The sequence below is a fragment of the Xenopus tropicalis genome, chromosome 2, assembly GCF_000004195.4.
Source record: "Xenopus tropicalis strain Nigerian chromosome 2, UCB_Xtro_10.0, whole genome shotgun sequence".
In the NCBI taxonomy this organism is placed as follows: Eukaryota; Metazoa; Chordata; class Amphibia; order Anura; family Pipidae; genus Xenopus; species Xenopus tropicalis.
This window is the reverse complement of record NC_030678.2, coordinates 162,690,254-162,709,792: the sequence shown is the minus strand read 5'-3', so window position 1 is coordinate 162,709,792 and position 19,539 is coordinate 162,690,254. Positions and strand designations below refer to the sequence as shown.

At 42.9% G+C, this 19,539-nt stretch overlaps 1 protein-coding gene across 1 annotated transcript in view; it reads left to right on the top strand.

Moving 5' to 3' along the window:
* The window catches only part of arhgap42 (Rho GTPase activating protein 42), a 126,969-nt gene extending 110,956 nt beyond the window's left edge, over nucleotides 1-16,013 (top strand). The window contains exons 11-24 of the mRNA XM_002935573.5: nucleotides 293-371; nucleotides 945-984; nucleotides 1,603-1,665; nucleotides 2,992-3,066; nucleotides 3,974-4,058; nucleotides 4,746-4,804; nucleotides 5,270-5,375; nucleotides 6,590-6,749; nucleotides 8,465-8,609; nucleotides 10,299-10,682; nucleotides 10,877-11,030; nucleotides 12,594-12,656; nucleotides 13,718-13,797; nucleotides 14,562-16,013. Coding sequence (XP_002935619.1) covers nucleotides 293-371; nucleotides 945-984; nucleotides 1,603-1,665; nucleotides 2,992-3,066; nucleotides 3,974-4,058; nucleotides 4,746-4,804; nucleotides 5,270-5,375; nucleotides 6,590-6,749; nucleotides 8,465-8,609; nucleotides 10,299-10,682; nucleotides 10,877-11,030; nucleotides 12,594-12,656; nucleotides 13,718-13,797; nucleotides 14,562-14,650 — 1,582 coding nt within the window. The 3' untranslated portion in view covers nucleotides 14,651-16,013. The remainder of the gene's footprint in view (nucleotides 1-292; nucleotides 372-944; nucleotides 985-1,602; nucleotides 1,666-2,991; nucleotides 3,067-3,973; nucleotides 4,059-4,745; nucleotides 4,805-5,269; nucleotides 5,376-6,589; nucleotides 6,750-8,464; nucleotides 8,610-10,298; nucleotides 10,683-10,876; nucleotides 11,031-12,593; nucleotides 12,657-13,717; nucleotides 13,798-14,561) is intronic.
* The last annotated feature ends 3,526 nt before the right edge of the window (nucleotides 16,014-19,539 follow it).

Here is a 19,539-nt window from a genome sequence, read left to right as displayed (position 1 = left end):
TAAGTAAAATGGGGCCGTAATGAAAAAAGTTGCCCCTTACACAAATGCTCATGCCCTGAACCAGCACTCCCCAATTATGCCAAAACCCCACCTACAATATTGCTAAACCCTGCCCACTCCTTTATAAGCTCTGACACTTTTACAACACACACATCGCTTCTCTGCCATGGGGCCCCTGACTACAGAAACCCCTGCTAATAGGGGCACAAATTGGCTCATAGTTGGGGGGTGTTAGAGGGATAGACCGCAATGAGTTATCACATCTTGACACTGTGCTGTTCCTACTTTGCAGGCAGGGCATCATTACTCTTCAGGCTTTGTCTGAGGGCAACCGCAAACAGTGGCTGGAAGCAATGGACGGAAAAGAACCAGTAGGTGTCGGCGACTGGGTCCCTGTGACTGCAACTCTGCCCATATACTGTCCTGTACACTGATTGTAACAGGTTTAATAACCCAATCCCCTCTTTAGAACTCCTTGGTTCCCATGTTTCAGGTACAGATATAAACCTAAGGGCGGAAATCTCCCCTCCCTGTATGACCCCCGTATCGCTGTATCCTAGGCAATGCAGTGAATCCAGCCAGTCAATCCTTTGCAGTGTCCCCTTTATTTGGCCTATCAGATCAGGCCTTTGAGAGCCCCACTGTTACAGATATAGATACCATATACCCTTACTCTTTTACTTTGGTAGAGCTCTTCAGGCTTCTTGGTATCAGGCCTGCCTCTATTAGCTTATAGCAAAGTACAAACATTTAAACAATATGGCCGTAACTATTACCCTGCTGTAGATCCAGCCATGTCTGGGCCAATGAATAGGCAGATTATTTCCCTAGTGATTAGATACATAATATGGCAGAGATACTGCATTTCTTTATTATACACTCTGAACTCTACAGCATGAAGTTCTTTTTCTAAGCTAATTACTGGCGTTGTTTTGTTTTTTCAGATCTACACACTTCCGGCAATAATCAGCAAAAAAGAAGAAAGTAAGTATCTGGCAGTCTACAAATGCTGTATAGCTGATGTATCTCTGCCTGTAGGAAATTCCTTGGGCTTTAGGTTTCCTCCACTTAAAGGGATCCTGCCATGATTTTTATTGTGTAATTTTTTTATTGCTAAATGACACTGTGTACATTGCATATAATTTATTCTACTGTTTAAAATGTTATTCTTGAACCAATAAATGTATTTTTAGCTGTAATATTGGTGTGTAGGCGCCATCTCAGTGCATTGTGCCCGAGTCTGAGCTTTCAGCCAGCGCTACACATTAGAACTGCTTTCAGCGGACCTATTGTTTCTTAGATTTCTTACTATTGGGTGCTATTCTGATGTCTACCACTAGGTGGTGCATGGGAGAATTCTAGCAATGCAGGTGTCAGGGAGCTGCTATGTATGTGCTGCTGTACCCATTGCACTTTACCTTCTGCCAGTATTTCTAGATATAAGAACCACCGCATTTTGAATGCAGGAATATATAAATATAGCTGTTTTGTTTCCAGAGGAGCACAGCAGATATCTTTGCCCATTCTGGACATTAATAAAGGGTGGTACCAGGGCAAAGAATGCTTATTTATTTAATTAACTCAATTTATTTGTTATTTCAGTGTTCCTGAATGAAGCTGGCTTCAACTTTGTGAAAAAATGTATCCATTCAGTGGAGACTCGAGGTATATAAAATATCACTTCTGTATGGGAATGGCCATTATACCCAGGAAGGTGCCACACATAGGCCTTGGTTATTATAGAAGGGAAATTGGACAAAGGCTTTGGCAAAAGCTGCTCCTAATCTGACACAGGTTGGCCAGCAAAGCCTACTTGTCATCCCAGGGAGCCCTTTAATTACTGTCTTCTTCAAGCAACTGGTAACTAGGGGCTTATAACTGGCCCTACTCCTATTGCCCCCACCCTCAAAGGCAGTTTAATAAACATGGTTCTCCCTAAGAGCACTGTAGTGGCCACTTATCCTGCTGTGCCCTAGCCAGGGCTACCATCAGTGGGGGACAGTTGGGACATGTTGCGGGGGCCAGATAAACGTGACTGTATTTAGGGGGCAAAGCTTGTTAGGCAGTAGGTGAGGCTTGAGTGGGGTTTGTTTAGATTCACTGGGGTGGAATATGATATGTTTAATTTCTTTTTTAAACTTGGGGCCTATTCTACTAGTTAACAGAGCCCATTCCCCAGGGGACCCAGGCAGGCTGTGGGCTGATTATTCAAGCCCTCTGGAGGAATAAATAGCTTCTGATGGAGCTAGAGCCAACTTTCACCTTTAGTGGGACCACAGGACAAAATATACATTACTGTGCAAAATACTGCCCTCACTACATGTGGCACAGGGATCAGCCAGGTATAGAAATGAAATGCAACCTTTGGTATGACTATACATATATACAGGTAAAAGCTTGTGCAGCCTGCATTCATCCTACAGCAGTAATAATATACTATATATAAACTGATAATCGAAATATTATAATATATAACAGTGATATATATTACGGTACCTTTAATATATATAGGTACTGTATATGGGTGTGTTTGGGGGTGACTGTCATCATCTTTATTCCATTATTAAACCTTTGTACAGGAAATTATTTTATTTATAACTATGCCAAGAATAGGTAGCTATTGCATCTTCTTTGGTCCATTAATCAAAAATGATGCATTTGCCTGAAAATTAGCAGGCCAAAGAGGGGAAGAACCTATAGTGTCAGGGCATAGTTATGATGCAGAGCATTCCTTCTCCTTATACATAACTTGCATTTATATACATGTTCTGCTGATGTTGCTAGGCAGATGGAAACAGAAGAGCTCCATCTGGTGGTTATAAAAGCTATATCTTTTCCTTTGGGGATGACTCGGCAGAGGAAAGCATGTCACTCCTTGTAAAATACTGTTTATTCACTGGTATAGATGCAGTTTATTTCCCATTTACATACCCCACTACTGTGTTTCCACATCAGCTTAACATGTTGTATTTCTGACATTTTCCCGTACAGGTATCACTATTTTGGGACTTTACAGAATTGGAGGAGTTAACTCTAAAGTGCAGAAGTTTATGAACTCGGTGTTCTGTAAGTGCCTTTGTCTCGTTACTCATACATTTTCCTATTGAGTTGTACTTCCCACAGAGGAATATCTATGCTGGCATTTATATATTACTGGGGAGTCCTGTCTGCTATGGCAAGTACCATTCAGCCCTGTTACAGTGGCCATACCCTTAATAAGAACATGCCGTGAGTGGTGGCTGATAGGCCTTAACCTATTATGGACACTCCATGGAATTATTACTCCCCCCCCCTGCTCCCCGCCACAGACTCCTCCCATTCACCATTGCTGGTATTTAAAGCAAGCAGACAGATCTTACCTTATTTCTTCCTGTAATCCTCCCTCTGGCCATCTCTACATCATAGCTCTGCCCATTTTATGTCATCACCCCGTTCCCCCATCCTTATGTCATGATCCTGCCCCCTTTTGAGCCCGCCCCCACCTGCTGGTAAAAAGTCTTTAGAAAAGTCCCGCCCCTGATAGCAGCCAGGCCTCACTGTCACGGGGTGTTAGCTTGAAGAGTGATTCTTACCCCCATATGTAATAAGTTTGCCCAGTAGCAGTAACCCATAGCAACCAATAAGAAGTTTGCTTTTAAACAGGGGACCAGTAAACTCTACCTGCTGATTGGTTGCTATGGGTTACTGCTCCTGGGCAAATTTAGGGCCTTTAATTACATACCCCCATTAGACTGTTGGTACATTTGGGCAGTAAAGGCAGATGCAGTTCAGCACACACCCAGTACAGGCTGGGTTAGTACAGTACATTACTATAATGGGACTGAGCGCTACTGTCTGGGCCGATATGAATGATAAGACTGAGAGATGGTACATTCAATAGATTGCCGGCAACAACACAACATTTTGCGGTTTGTGTGACTTTTTTTTATTATTCCTGAATGTGATAAAATGTAATTCTCTTTTGCATTTGAAGCACCTAAAGCCCCTCCGGATATGGATATTGACTTGGACCTGTGGGATAATAAAACCATAACGAGTGCACTAAAGAACTACCTCAGGTGAGCAGGAAGTGCTACTGGTACGGCTGTAATACTCCCGGCACAGGCTTGCCCCCCGCCAGGGTACAGTCTGTGTGGTGTGTGGCCAAGGGAGTGCGGCCAAAGCTGAGATGGTGGAACAGAAATGGCCTGGTGGGATCTGTCATTGATCTTTGGGTGCATTTTCTTAACATACTGGAGTTGAAAAAACACGAGACCCCCAGACTTAACCAACAGATAGTTTATATTATGTTACGTGACCTATTAAAGAATCTCGCCAAACTGGAATATATATATATCAGTAAATATTGCCCTTTTACATCCTTTCCCTTGAGCCACCATTTTGTGATGGGCTGTGTGCTCCCTCAGAGATCAGCTGACAGGAAGTGATGCAGCTCTGACTGTAACAGGAAGTAGTGTGGGAGTAAAAGGCAGAACTTTGTTCCATTCATCGGCTGATGGGGCCTAGCATGTATGTGTGCCCTTGGTTTATTTGTGGGGGGGATGAGGGGGCCATTAGCACTTAAAATGGCAATTTTCAGTTTAGGATTACCCAATGGCTTTGCCTAATGACCCCTTACTATGGCAGGAGGGTGGTGTTGTCCATATTTATTGTTTCTTTCCTGTTGTCCTTTGTGTATTTACTTCCACAGTGAGATTCCATTCCTTAAATGGCTAAATCCAAGAACTGTGTTTGTCTTTCCCCAGATGTCTGTCGGAACCTCTGATGACCTACAAGTTGCACAAGGACTTTATACTTGCAGTCAGTAAGTAAATATTGATTCCCTACATCACGTGCTGGGTGATTGGCTGGTTCATTTGTGATCAAATAGTCTTGATTATCACTCTGTGAGGCCCACCCCAAATAACTGCTTCCATGGGCCACTATATGTATTATACCCACCACCCCTGCTCCTTGGAAAAATTGTCTTGCTTGAAACTGGTCCATGGTGCAAAAAAGGTTGGAAAACATTGGCCTAGGGTGCCCGGCCGACTTGGCCCGCCTCTGGGCGTGCCTAACTTATATACATGGTAGGAAAATGTAGGGTTTACATGTCCTTTAACCCATTAATTAGGGCTTGTATGTAGCATAACAACTCAGTATTTATCCCAAGGGCAGCTGGAGAGAACCAGGTTGGACATCAGTGTAGCAGATGGGTGTTGCATATGCTCTAAAGCAGACAACTGTACACTCTGGCTAAATGTGGATCTATTTGTGCTTCTTTCTCCAGAATCAGATGATCAGAACTACAGGGTACAAGCAGTCCATGCCCTTGTCCATAAGTTGCCTCAAAAGAACCGTGAGATGCTGGACATCTTAATCAAGCACCTTGTCAAGTAAAGACATTACTTTCTCTGTAGCCTGAAGCAATCAGATTAGGCACAGACTCCTGCTGCAAGGCTACATCCTACCCTTTACATTGCCTTCTAGGTGGTCTTCATGCTAATCCCCCAGCTACCCCCTTTTCATTGTACCATTAGGTTTATTAAGTCTTATATTTAAAGGGGTGGTTCACATTTAGGTTAACTTTTAGTATGTAATAGAATGCCCTCTTCTTAGCAACTTTGCAGTTGGTCTTCATTATTTGTTATATAGTTTTTGAATTATTTGCCTTCCTTTTCTGCCTCTTTTCAGCTTGAAAATGGGGGTCATTCAAATCAATGCCTGGTTGCTAGGGTAATTTCAACCCTGGCAACCAGATAATAGCTTACTGGAGAGCTGCTGAATATAGTAGCATAGTTAAGCTAAATAACTCAAAAACCACACATTTTCTCAGACTATCACTCTCTGCATTATACTAAAGGTAAAATTATAGGTGAACAAACCCCTTAATATATAGCACCTACCTGTGGCAGTTGGTGGGCACTAAAATACGGCATGAAAAGACAATTTAAAGGGGTGGTTCACCTTTAAGTTAACTTTTAGTATGTTTAGAATGGCGAATTCTAAGCAACTTTTAATTTGGTCCTAATTATTTATTTTGTCCAGTTTTTTTAATTATTTGCCTACTTTTTCTGCCTCTTTCCGGCTTTCAAATGGGGGTCACTGACCCCGGCAGCGCTACAATCTTATTTTTACTTTATATTTATTTTTACTATCTTTCTATTTAGCCCCTCTCTTATTCATATTCCAGTCTCTCGTTTAAAACACTGCCTGGTTGCTAAGGTAAACAAGATCCTAGCAACCAGATAGCTACAGAATTTCCAAACTGGAGAGCTGCTGAACAAAAAGCAAAATAATTCAAAAAGTGAAATTAATATAAAATGAAGACCAATTGCAAATTGTGCCAGAATAGCCCTCTTTACGTCATACTAAAGTTTAATGAAAGGTGAACAACCCCTTATATATATATCTCTTTTAAAGTTAATTGATTGTATTTACTTTGCCTGATTTGGGAGTGAGTTGGGGAGGTTGAAGACAGGTGTCCTGTTCATGGAATTTTCCTTTAAAAGTGGCTCCAATTCTCTTTCAATCCCTATTATGTTACTAAGCTGTATCTGTGAGTAATACGTAGTAGAAAGAGCTAACGTGGGTTTGTGTTCCCCTGCAGGGTCTCCATGCACAGCCAACAAAACCTAATGACCATCTCTAATCTTGGCGTCATCTTTGGGCCAACTTTGATGAGAGCGCAGGAAGAAACCGTAGCCGCAATGATTAATATCAAGTTCCAGAATATAGTGGTGGAAATTCTAATTGAGCACTATGAAAAGGTACCTGTTCCATAACCATAGGAACATTGGGTAGGTTCCACCCCATGTACAGCTGCTTACTTGTTAAAGGACAAGAAATGCCCAGTGTACAACTGTGTATCAACTGTCACCCAACCTTTTTTACCCATGAGCCACATTTAAGTGTAAAAAAAAACTGGGGAGCAACACAAGCATTAAAAAAGTTCCTGGGGGTGCCCAATATGGGCTGTGATTGGCTATTTGGTATCCCCTATGTGTACTGGCAGCCTACAGGAGGCTCTGTTTGGCAGTACACCTGGATTTTATGCAACCAAAAGTTGCCTTCAAGGCAGAAATTCAAAAATGGGCACCTGATTTGAGGCCACTGGGAGCAACACCCAAGGGGTTGGTGAGTAACATGTTGCCCCTGAGCCACTGGTTGGGCATCACTGGCATAGATCTTCATCTGAAAAGGATCACTGAAGCATTATGAGTCTATCCTTCCTGATGAACGACATCAGTTCCTGTTCAGGAAGGAGTAGGACCCTTAGACCATGCAGTTGGTTTGCTCTTGGGAGTTGTCCGGAGCTGGGAGTGTCCTTCAGTGATGATGCTTGGGTCACATGGGAAGCCCACGTATCATAAGATTGAAAAAATGGCTGCTCAGGAGCGTTTGTTTGCAAACATAAATTCCCTTGCCCAATTGACTTTATAAAACTTCTTTGTGACTCTGTGGCAGTCTGGGAGGAATCTGTATAACAAATATTGTATTTCGATCTCCTTTAATAATTGCAAGTGAGCAAATATGGTTCGGGGGCACTTAGTATGGAGCCAATCAGATCATTTGCTTTCTGTCAATAGATTTAAAAATGAAAAATGAATATGCTTTCCAATTGTGCATTGCTTCCAATGCTGCACCGCGGCCCTAACTGCTCTATATTATCGATTCTTCCTCTAAAGTGAAAAATGGGAATTATTTTTTCAGTTGACAGAAACGATACTTTCATCCTCTAAAAATACCCTTAATAAGGCTAAATACAGTTACCGTTAGGCAGTACATACAGTATAAGGAATTAAACTCTCACGATACATATACAGGTATAGGATCCGGAGACCCGTTATCCAGATACCTCAGAATTACGAGATGGCCAGCTGCCATAGACTCCATTTTAAGCAAATAATTCTAATTTTTAGAAAGGATTTCCTTTTTCTCTGTACAAATCAAACAGTTGTTTTACTTGATTCCAACTAAGCTGCATGAATCCATATTGGTGTTTAACTGATTTTCAGTGGATGGTCTTGTGATCCAAAATACAGTAGGATCCCTTATCTGGAAAACCCCAGGTCCCAAGCACTTTGGATAACAGATCCTATACCTGGTATAGATCTTCCATATATGGCCAGTAGAGTAGAAGCCAATGGTCACATATATTGTTCAGCCATATCTTTTCAGATCTTGTCCAAACCAAGCATTATAGAAAGATATGCAGATACTAAAGGTTAAGATAAAGGTTATCTACTCCAAATCCAAGAAACAACAACAATAACAATATAATACAATACAATAACAAAAATACCAAAAACAATACAAATGCAGGTTAAGTGGATAAATAAGTGCATTAGGTTAATGTTTAGTTGCCGGTATGGCCAGATATACCCAACTACCACTGTTTAGCCCCCAAGCCTTTCATGCAGAGTTTCAATAGGATTAAAGTGTTTAGTTCTCCTTTAAATTCATTTTCTTTTTTCTTCTTAAGATATTTCACACAGCGCCAGATCCCAATATCCCACTTCCACAGGCACAGCCACGATCCATTTCAAGAAGAACTAGAGCCATCTGCCTTTCAACTGGACCAAAGAAACCCAAAGGGAGATATACACCTTGCTTGGCCGATCCTGACAGTAAGTGAGGGGGGGTTGGGATCACTCATGGTCGCTCCACTGAATGTGCAGTGTCAATGCTTTCTCTGTTTTTATGAACCTTTCTTCATTCTTGTATCCATGTGGTGGGGCATATGGCGCACATAGCATTTCTCTATTGCCATATTATAGCTGGACTAGCAATGCCAAATGCCTGTATGTCTCCTACAGAGAAATGCCCAATGCCTGTATGTCTCCTACAGAGAAACCCCCAATGCCTGTATGTCTCCTACAGAGAAATGCCCAATGCCTGTATGTCTCCTACAGAGAAACCCCCAATGCCTGTATGTCTCCTACAGAGAAATGCCCAATGCCTGTATGTCTCCTACAGAGAAACGCCCAATGCCTGTATCTCTCCTACAGAGAAATGCCCAATACCTGTATGTCTCCTACAGAGAAACCCCCAATGCCTGTATGTCTCCTACAGAGAAATGCCCAATGCCTGTATGTCTCCTACAGAGAAACGCCCAATGCCTGTATCTCTCCTACAGAGAAATGCCCAATGCCTGTATGTCTCCTACAGAGAAATGCCCAATGCCTGTATGCCTCCTACAGAGAAATGCCCAATGCCTGTATGCCTCCTACAGAGAAATGCCCAATGCCTGTATGTCTCCTACAGAGAAATGCCCAATGCCTGTATGCCTCCTACAGAGAAATGCCCAATGCCTGTATGTCTCCTACAGAGAAATGCCCAATGCCTGTATGTCTCCTACAGAGAAACGCCCAATGCCTGTATCTCTCCTACAGAGAAATGCCCAATACCTGTATGTCTCCTACAGAGAAATGCCCAATGCCTGTATGTCTCCTACAGAGAAACGCCCAATGCCTGTATCTCTCCTACAGAGAAATGCCCAATGCCTGTATGTCTCCTACAGAGAAATGCCCAATGCCTGTATGTCTCCTACAGAGAAATGCCCAATGCCTGTATGCCTCCTACAGAGAAATGCCCAATGCCTGTATGCCTCCTATAGAGAAATGCCCAATGCCTGTATGTCTCCTACAGAGAAATGCCCAATGCCTGTATGTCTCCTACAGAGAAACGCCCAATGCCTGTATCTCTCCTACAGAGAAACGCCCAATGCCTGTATGTCTCCTACAGAGAAACGCCCAATGCCTGTATGTCTCCTACAGAGAAACGCCCAATGCCTGTATGTCTCCTACAGAGAAACGCCCAATGCCTGTATGTCTCCTACAGAGAAACACCCAATGCCTGTATGTCTCCTACAGAGAAACGCCCAATGCCTGTATGCCTCCTACAGAGAAACACCCAATGCCTGTATGTCTCCTACAGAGAAACACCCAATGCCTGTATGTCTCCTACAGAGAAACACCCAATGCCTGTATGCCTCCTACAGAGAAACGCCCAATGCCTGTATGTCTCCTACAGAGAAACACCCAATGCCTGTATGTCTCCTACAGAGAAACGCCCAATACACCCTGTGCCTCTAGTCATTACCATTAATTGTCACTGACATTCATATCAGGCCCTTCATTTTCTCTGTTGTGTCGAGGCAGCGCTTGTCTGACTTTTTTGGTTAAATCTCGAAGAATATTGAGGGCAGACATTGTAGTATATATAATAACAGCCCAGAGATATCAGTGCAGTTTAATGAACTGTGAGTTTATATCCATTTGCTTCATGCCTTAACATGATTTTCTTCCCCTTGACAGGTGATTCCTACAGCAGCAGCCCATCCAGCACCCCCATGGGAAGCATCGAATCCCTGTCTTCCCATTCGTCAGAGCAAAACAGCACAACAAAATCATTGTCATTGCCTCAAAGGGATAAGAAAGGAGTTGGGATTCCATGGGTGACCTCTACACCCTCATCTAATGGCCAAAAAGGTTCTAGCCTTTGGACTACAAGTCCTGAGTCAAGCTCCAAAGAAGATACAACAAAAACAGATGTGGAATCAGATTGTCAGAGTGTTTCCTCCGTCACCAGTCCTGGAAATGCCTCCCCTCCCATTGACCTGACCAAAAAAAGCCTTTATGGATTGTCCGGGCTTAAACGTTCCCAAGCCCCCTCCCTTCGATCCTTATCTTCTACTGAAGGTATGATATATAGACATATAGTGAACTGCTATCTAATTATATATATATATATATTATATTATTATAATAATGCGTCCTGCCTGTTAGAGGCAGTATCCAACTGGCGGAAAATTACCCAGCACATATGATCATTTGTCCTGTTCATTTGTTCTGTAATGAAATTGCTTTATATACAGTGTCTCTCATTCCTACAGCTATTGGCATAAAAAGTCGAAGCCCGTCTACACAGAGTCTGACCTCTCTGGACCTGCAGGATGTTCCGAAGGTTCATCCAGAACTGCCTCCAAAAATCATGAGAAGACGACTGGACACAGGTTCAAGCAACGGCTACCAAAGGCCAGGATCAGTGTAAGACTGACAGTTGTTCCTTTTAACCACATGATCAGCTATAAAAGACAGACCCCTCCGACCTGGCTGATGCGCTGATGCAGCTCATCAGTAGAATATGGGGACATAGAGAGTAACTTTTGCTAAGCAGCGGCTGGGGAAGGGTATCATTTGTAGCATTGACAATCCCTACAGGACGGACACCCTATCGTCACTGGGGTTGGGTTTCTAAATGATTAGATGAGCAGATATAGAGGAACTCTGGCTTCCAAACCAAAATTTCTTAAAGAGCCCCACACAACACAGAAACACCTAATACACCTGTAACTGTAATCTGTTCCTTCAAAACTTATGAATAAATGCTGAAATCCAACTGCAAAACAGTTCTTCTGCATAATTTTGAAATCCTGGCTGGGAAGGAGGGACTAAAACATTGATGTTACTTTGTATCAACTTCTCCACAGCTTAAGGTGGCCATACACACAGTGATATTCAGTGAGTGTATGGCGGATTGATGAGACGACGGATATCGCGAAAGCTTCAGATATCGGTCATCTCATTGATTGGTCAGGTGGAGGTAGAATCCCTCTTCTTTCTGTCTCCGTATCTGACTATTCAGCTCTAAACGTTAGTGGAGGGAATGAACGATCAATGGTCGCAGGAAAGATCGTAATTGTAAGGTGTATGGCCTCCTTTATAGACAGCATGCAGGAACTACAAAACCCACAATGCATTGCACTGTGGTTTTCCTTTTCTTACTGACATCACATGTGCAGGGAATTGTGGGATTGGGAGGATGCAGGCTGAAGGCAGGCTGAGGACAAAGTAGTCAGCCAGATCAGATGGGGAACAGGGGGCGGGGCTTAGGGAACTGTCCCAAACCATATTACATTAAAAATCCTGAAAAGGCTGCATAGGTTTTAAATGATGCATATTACAAAGCTGCTTGATATTATGTTTACTTTTCAAAAAGCTCGAGTTGTATTAGGGTAGAGTTCCCCTTTAATAGAATAAAATAATTCTAGAATGTATAACCTTAGGGCCCTCATAATGTGAAGAGCGAGGTGAGACAAATATTTCCCAGGCACCTCCTTGACATCATGACATATCCCTAGATTGCTGGGCCCAATGTGTATAGGCTTCTTGGAGTTGCAGAGGAGTGGGACTATAACACAATAGGAGGCCTGTGGGATGTAATAAGAGTGAGACAGTGGCTGCTGAGGCCAGGCAGAGGGCAGCATTCAGTATGAATATTGTTGTTGAAGGGGATGTGGGATAGCTGGAACAATGAAATAAACTTCAGGCTGCCCAAGATAAAGTCAATGAATCCTATTGCAGACGTATATTACACATGGTGCCAGGCCCCTGAGTGCTGCTCGTGAAATAAAAACAATTTTATGACATTGATTTAAAACAGAAACCTATTTGGCTGCTGCTTGTCTGGCAGCTTTGCGCTTCCCTCTGTACATTTACCTTGGGAGCACTCGGCTTTTGGCTCTGGGAAAGCACATCCCACAGGCACCGGGATAAATGAGGCTCAGGTACCGCTCTGTCATTTATATTCTGCTCCCTTGTGTTTCGCAGAGTCGCCGCAAAGGCTCAGCTGTTCGAAAACGCCGGATCCCTGAAGCAGTCATCTACTGGCCGGTAGGTTCAAGCACACAGGGACAGCTAAGGGCATTTAGTGGTTAATTAGATTCCCCCCTCTCGTGAGGCGGGGGAAGGGTTGGCAACTCACCCCTTTAATATTGACCACATATTGTATTAGTATCCTGCTTGTATAATTAGCAATTACTATGGCTGCGTGACTGCGTGACTGCACATAAATCAGCTCAGTTTGCAGCGTGGGTCTATATTATACATTGTTACGATATTAAAGGGGTGAGGTGGCAACCCCGGGGGGTGGGGGGCTGCCATCATGCACTGCCATGGGCCTATCTTTTTACCAGCCAGGAAGTAGTCACAGCCACACAATCAATAAAAAGGCATTAACCCCATAAAAGAACAAGGGTCAAGGGACATATACAAATCAACGCTTTTTATTCGAGTGACAGCGTCTCTTTAACAAACCCCAAACTCACAGAGACCACAGAAAGGATTTTCAAAGAGAATGACTAATCTAGAATATAGAACTCACTGTTCACTTCCATAATTATCCCCGAGGGTTAATTACTGACTGTTATTAAGCTTAAAGCGAGAAGGCATTTTCATTAGCAGCAAAGGGCAAATAATTACATGCCTGCTTATTTATATTCTTAAAGGGGACTTATAACTTAATGTCAGTTGCAGAAGAGCAGTTTTAGGCTCATGATAGTAGCAGGGCATAAACTACTTCAATTCAGTCATGAACTGAACTCCAAAAAACAAATAATAATGTAAAATTGCTCCTGTGAGCACTATTGGGAAGCATAACTAAATGAATTGTCCCTCGCTGCTTCCCTGGTCACATTGTCACACTGAACCCGAGAACTGAACAGGAAGTATCAGTAGTCACTTCCTGCTCCAGCTTTTGCCAGTCTTTCCAGCCCTGTCCCAGACTGAACAGCAAGAGGTGCTCCAGTTAAACATTTATTATATTAACAGTAAAAACACTGCTCATATCTACTGGTGAGTTACAGCGAGTTTTGTATAATATTTCACGGTGAATTTAATTTTATGATCCTTTTATGCTTGGGAGTCAGTAATCCCTTGTTTTGCTTCTGTTTCAGGCAAGCGAAAGCCATGTATTCCTGTAAAGCAGAGCACAGCCATGAACTTTCCTTCCCCCAGGGGGCGCTGTTTACTAATGGTGAGTGCAAGTATATGTTTTTGACTAATTAGAAATGAGTTTTGGTGGGGTATTTTTTGCATGTCCTTATTTTGACTTGTGGATCGTTAGCTCTCATTAAACCCCAGCCCTTAAAGGGGAAGTCCACCTTAAAATGAACTGGTTACTCATGATATAGACTTGTGGCTCTTGAATTATTTTCTTTTCTTTTCTATCTGCAGCTGTCAGGTATTGGTTTCAACTGATACCTTCTTGCTACAGATTACTTTCCCTAGCAATCAGCAGTAAAACTGGCCATATATGGGCTAATATAAGCCCAAGTATTCAGGTTATTAGCCTGTGTATGGGGCCTCCTGACAGCCTGCCTGATCTATGTCTAGCTGAATATCAAGCAGATTTAAGGCAAAGGTCTCTGTAGGCCCACATTATAATCTGATTGTTGGTTGCCCAGGCAAGAGATCAAATCAGCCCGGTTTGACCCAGTGTGGGCCCATGGGCAACCTCTATAATTTCAAACAAACATGGCCACTCTGCGCACAGATCCAATTTGTTTGGAGTCAGTGGCTTGTCAGTGGGTTCCTTGTTTTTCCAGCACCTGTCTTTTAGATAAAGACAATATCACTTGTTCTCTGTTATAAAGATAGCTAGAATGTCAGCCGTAAAGCAGGACTGATCTGCAGTAAGTAGCAGGAAACATATCCCTCCATCTAAACATAAACCTACACAACAGATGAATGAAAATGTAAGTTTATTGTTTCTGATCCACTGGGTCCTGTTTCCTACAGTGTATCGATCCGTGGAACCGGGCTGGCTGAAAGCAACCTATGAAGGCAAAACGGGATTAATTCCAGAAAACTATGTCGTCTACCTGTAACAATGCCCGAAGGCATCCGTATTTTCATGGTATCCATGGTGACTTATGAAAAACTACATTTTTATCTGACACAGATATAGTGACCGGGCCAACGGCGGAGCGCCGGCAGCGGCCTATGGCTTCCATTGGGACACTTTGTGCGAGTGAAAGACTGATACATTGCTCTGTGCCTCTGTGCCAATGGAAACGCATTGCAAGTAGGGTGTGAAAAGCATTGCCAGTGGTTACTTATATATATGGGAGCCGCGGGCAAATGGGGTTACCTGCAATAAAGGCCATGGCATGTATAAAGTGGTACAGATTGTAAGTTATATATATATATATATATATACTAATATTTGACACAATTTATATAAAGGTATAGAGATAAAGGCACAGAACGTATCTCTCTGCTCATAATGTAATCTTTCTATTAATAAATAGGCAATTGTATTAAGAACTGGAGGGAATCCATTTGGGCTTAGATGAGCATCACTTGGGGAGAGTTGTGGTACCACTCACAGGTTTATAGGCAACAGGACTATACCACTTAGATCCCTAGGGAACTACACTGATTTTCTAAGTTAGGCTTTATTTGTCTGTTTAATAGCCAAAGTTTCCCCACAGGTCTTCTAAACAGGCCCCTCTTCCCAACTGCACCAAAGACACCCCCCAGAACAGACTTGCTCCCCCTTACCTGTGCTGAGAACACAGACCTGCACAGTGGGGTTGGCAGCCACCAGCGGCTAAGTTACATAAAAGTCACCGGATCCTCTCTTCTGCTCTTTAGTGGCCATCACCAACCAGGAGCACAGGCGTTTGAAGCAAGGGACGTAATCAACTTCAAGTGCCCAATCTCCTGGTCAGTCAGCACCACAGATGTTACAATCCCTGGCAATTACCCAGCTGAATATTAGACGCTCAGTGTTCCTACTTTAATCATTTGTACAGCCCCACTGTGCCTTTCTACTGCCTTTCTGGCGTGGGTTGCCACATATTTCTGTCAATTATACCAGTCATCAGGTTGGGGCTGGGTCATGACATCATTTAGGGGCAGGTCTATGATTTATTGCCCCTAAGAGTTTGTTATGAAATCATCACTTTTTAGCTTAAGTTATTTAATATGAGGAAGAAAACAAGGACCAATGGAAACTAAATATGCTCTGTAATTGAGTTGGCCTCCTGCTGGCTGGGAGGTGGAACGGCACGTACGGTTTGCTGAGCTAATAAATACCTCTTATTCATTGCAGAGCATCATTAACACAATTGTTAGGGTAGTGCTTAGTCTTTAGTTGCTAAAGTACCATATTTAAGGAAACCTGTTATTTTAGCTGGAGGTTTGTATGTGTAAGTCAGACTCGCCAGCATACGTGAGGAATAAAAAGGGAGGAAAGAAAGAAAATATTTATATTGTCCGCAACTATGGGTGGGGGATAAATTAGCACATTTTGAATATTTAAACAGGGCCTGAGCTGCTCAATATGTGACTCTTATACAGGGTACTTATACCCCCAATAACTTTCCTAGAGTTCTCTTCTCAGCACTTTTGCATTTTACATTGTTTCTCTTTTAGTTTTCATAATATTAGTGGTTTTACCCTTCTAACATTATGAATTTGACACAGGAGCACATTCTGTCTGATCAGAACAGCAGGAGATGCTATAATGTTAGAAGGGTAAAACCACTAATATCATGTGAAACTGAGCAGAGGAGCTACAGGACAGACTTCATCAAACTCCGGCTGAACCAAAATTTGTAAGAGAGCCCCACACAGAAACCCCCAATATACCTATCCCTGTAATCTGTTCCTTCAAACAGTAGGAATAAATACCATTGTATATGCTGAAATCCAGCTGCAAATCAGTTCTTCTCTTTCTGCATCATTTGAAATCCTGGCAGGGGAGGAGGGACTCAAACACTGATGTTACAAATTGTAACACCATTTACACAGCTTACAGACAGCATGCAGGAACTACATAACCCACGATTCATTGCACTGGGATGTTCCTTTCCTTATTGACATCACGTGTGCAGGGAATTGTGGGATTGGGAGGATGCAGGCTGAAGGCAGGATGAGGACAGGTGACTGTTCCCCTGTCAGCCATATCAACAGGGGGCGGGGCTTAGGGAACTGTTCCAAACCATATTATTACAATAAACATCACGGAAAGGCTGCATATTATTTAATTGAGGTATATTGCAAAGTTGCTTGAAATTATGTTTACTTTTCAAAAAGCTTGTGTTTGGGTGGAAGGGAGCTGTGAGCAAGTTTACAAGTTTTTGAGGTGGGCACATTTCCCTTTTAATGTTGCTATGTAACAAGCTACCATGTGACACACTACACATGACGTCGGGGGCATTAGAGTGCTGTTCTGTGCCAATCTGTGGCGCTATGGGACATTAGAAGGCTTGCACTTTAGTTCATTAGCAGTAACACTTTGTGCAAGGCCTTTCTGGATCTCACAGTCCCTGAAAGCTTCAGACCTTTTTTGTATAGCACCAACATATACCCCAGCGCCTTACAGGAACTATACAGCATTCCCATCAGTCCCTGCGCCAGGGGAGCTTACAGTCTAAGGTCCCTATCCCATTCCCATCAGTCCCTGCCCCAGTGAGCTTACAGTCTAAGGTCCCTATCACATTCCCATCAGTACCTGTCCCAGTGGCGCTTACAGTCTACGGTCCCTATCACATTCCCATCAGTCCCTGCCCCAGTGAGCTTACAATCTAAGGTCCCTATCACATTCCCATCAGTCCCTGCCCCAGTGGAGCTTACAGTCTAAGGTCCCTATCCCATTCCCATCAGTCCCTGCCCCAATGAGCTTACAATCTAAGGTCCCTATCACATTCCCATCAGTCCCTGCCCCAGTGGAGCTTACAGTCTAAGGTCCCTATCACATTCCCATCAGTCCCTGCCCCAGTGGAGCTTACAATCTAAGGTCCCTATCACATTTCCATCAGTCCCTGCCCCAGTGGAGCTTACAATCTAAGGTCCCTATCCCATTCCCATCAGTCCCTGCCCCAATGAGCTTACAATCTAAGGTCCCTATCACATTCCCATCAGTCCCTGCCCCAGTGAGCTTACAGTCTAAGGTCCCTATCACATTCCCATCAGTCCCTGCCCCAGTGGAGCTTACAATCTAAGATCCCTATCACATTCCCATCCGTCCCTGCCCCAGTGAGCTTACAGTCTAAGGTCCCTATCACATTCCCATCAGTCCCTGCCCCAGTGAGCTTACAGTCTAAGGTCCCTATCACATTCCCATCAGTCCCTGCCCCAGTGGAACTTACAGTCTAAGGTCCCTATCACATTCCCATCAGTCCCTGCCCCAGTGGAACTTACAGTCTAAGGTCCCTATCACATTCCCATCAGTCCCTGCCCCAGTGGAGCTTACAATCTAAGGTCCCTATCACATTCCCATCAGCCCCTGCCCCAGGGGAGCTTACAATCTAAGGCCCCTATCACAGTCACACAATCTATGGTAAGCATGTTTTACCCCAATGTGTTAAAGACCCCCCCAACACCCGGCTAACACCCGTTTCATTAACAGGAGCCAATTGAAAGCCTAAGAGTATACGTTATAATAACATAACGAGAGAGGAGACTGTATGCTCTGCACAAACTATATCGGTTCTTGTATTTAATAGATTCATCTGCAGCCATATATATATATATATACACGTATGTATGTGTATAAATACCACGGGATTGTGTGTATGATTTAAGTCATGTAAAATGTTTTGTGTTGATTAGCAAAGTCATTATTACCACAGAACAATGTTTGTTGCAGTTGGTCTCTATTACTGTTTCCAACAGCTTGTTTGGTTCCCAAGAATTTTACCCTTGGAAATGGACCAGTAACATCAGAAAGTGGCAATGAGGTTGCCACCTTTCCTCAATCTCTTTAGCAGCCAGAGAAGGGGCGGGGCCACAAATGGAAAGACAGTTTGCAGTTGGTCTTAATTTTTTATGGTTTTTCAGTTATTTAGCAGTATGGTATTTTCAGCAACTACCTAGTTTCTAGGGTCTTATTTTCCCTAGCATCCAGGCAGTGGTTAGAATAAAAAATAACAATAAAATTGGAGCCTCACAGAGCAATAGTTTTGGCTGCCGGGGTCAGTGACCCCTATTTGAAAGCTGGAAAGATGTAGAAGAGGACGGCAAATAACTAAAAAACTATGATAAATAAATAAAGAAGACCAAATGCAACATTGCTAGGAATAGGCCACTCATTTTACTTTTAGGTTTCCATCCCCTTTCATTACAGAATAAGTCTTTCTGCTATTTATCTTCCCATGGACAAGGACGTGTACAAATAATAACCCTACTGGTACTGAGCCCCTCCCATTCCCAGAGAGAAGCTTTCCATTGGCTGGGAGCGCGTGGGGAGAGCTAACCTACGCTAGTATATATTGTCTGAATATTTATCTGCACTCTGTATAGGCACCGGGGTTTATCATTGTAAATGAGGATCTGATAGTATTGTTATGGCAGCACCCACAGCTGTTAGTGACTCTGTATCTCACAAGCATTGAAGGAATATACTTATAATAAAGTGTCCAAAAGAAACATGAAGTTTGGTGTCTTTTTTTATTGGAATGTTATTTAGCGAATGAATGAAGGTGCTGTGCAGTTATTAATCAATTAAATAAGGGATTTGTTTGCCTCTAATGTAATAACATAGATACATATAACATGAAATGATATCCTGTATTGTGCAATTCTGCCAGCGTGATTAATAACCCCCAACCCATAAACCCAACATACAATAGCCAATAGCGGAGCGGCCCCTCACTTACACATTCAATAAGTGATATAAGTGATTCCAACTCTGAGCTGGGATGTTTAGGGCCACAAATGAAGTGATAATTAGATATATTGGTGTAGGGACCCATAGGGTTAATACTTC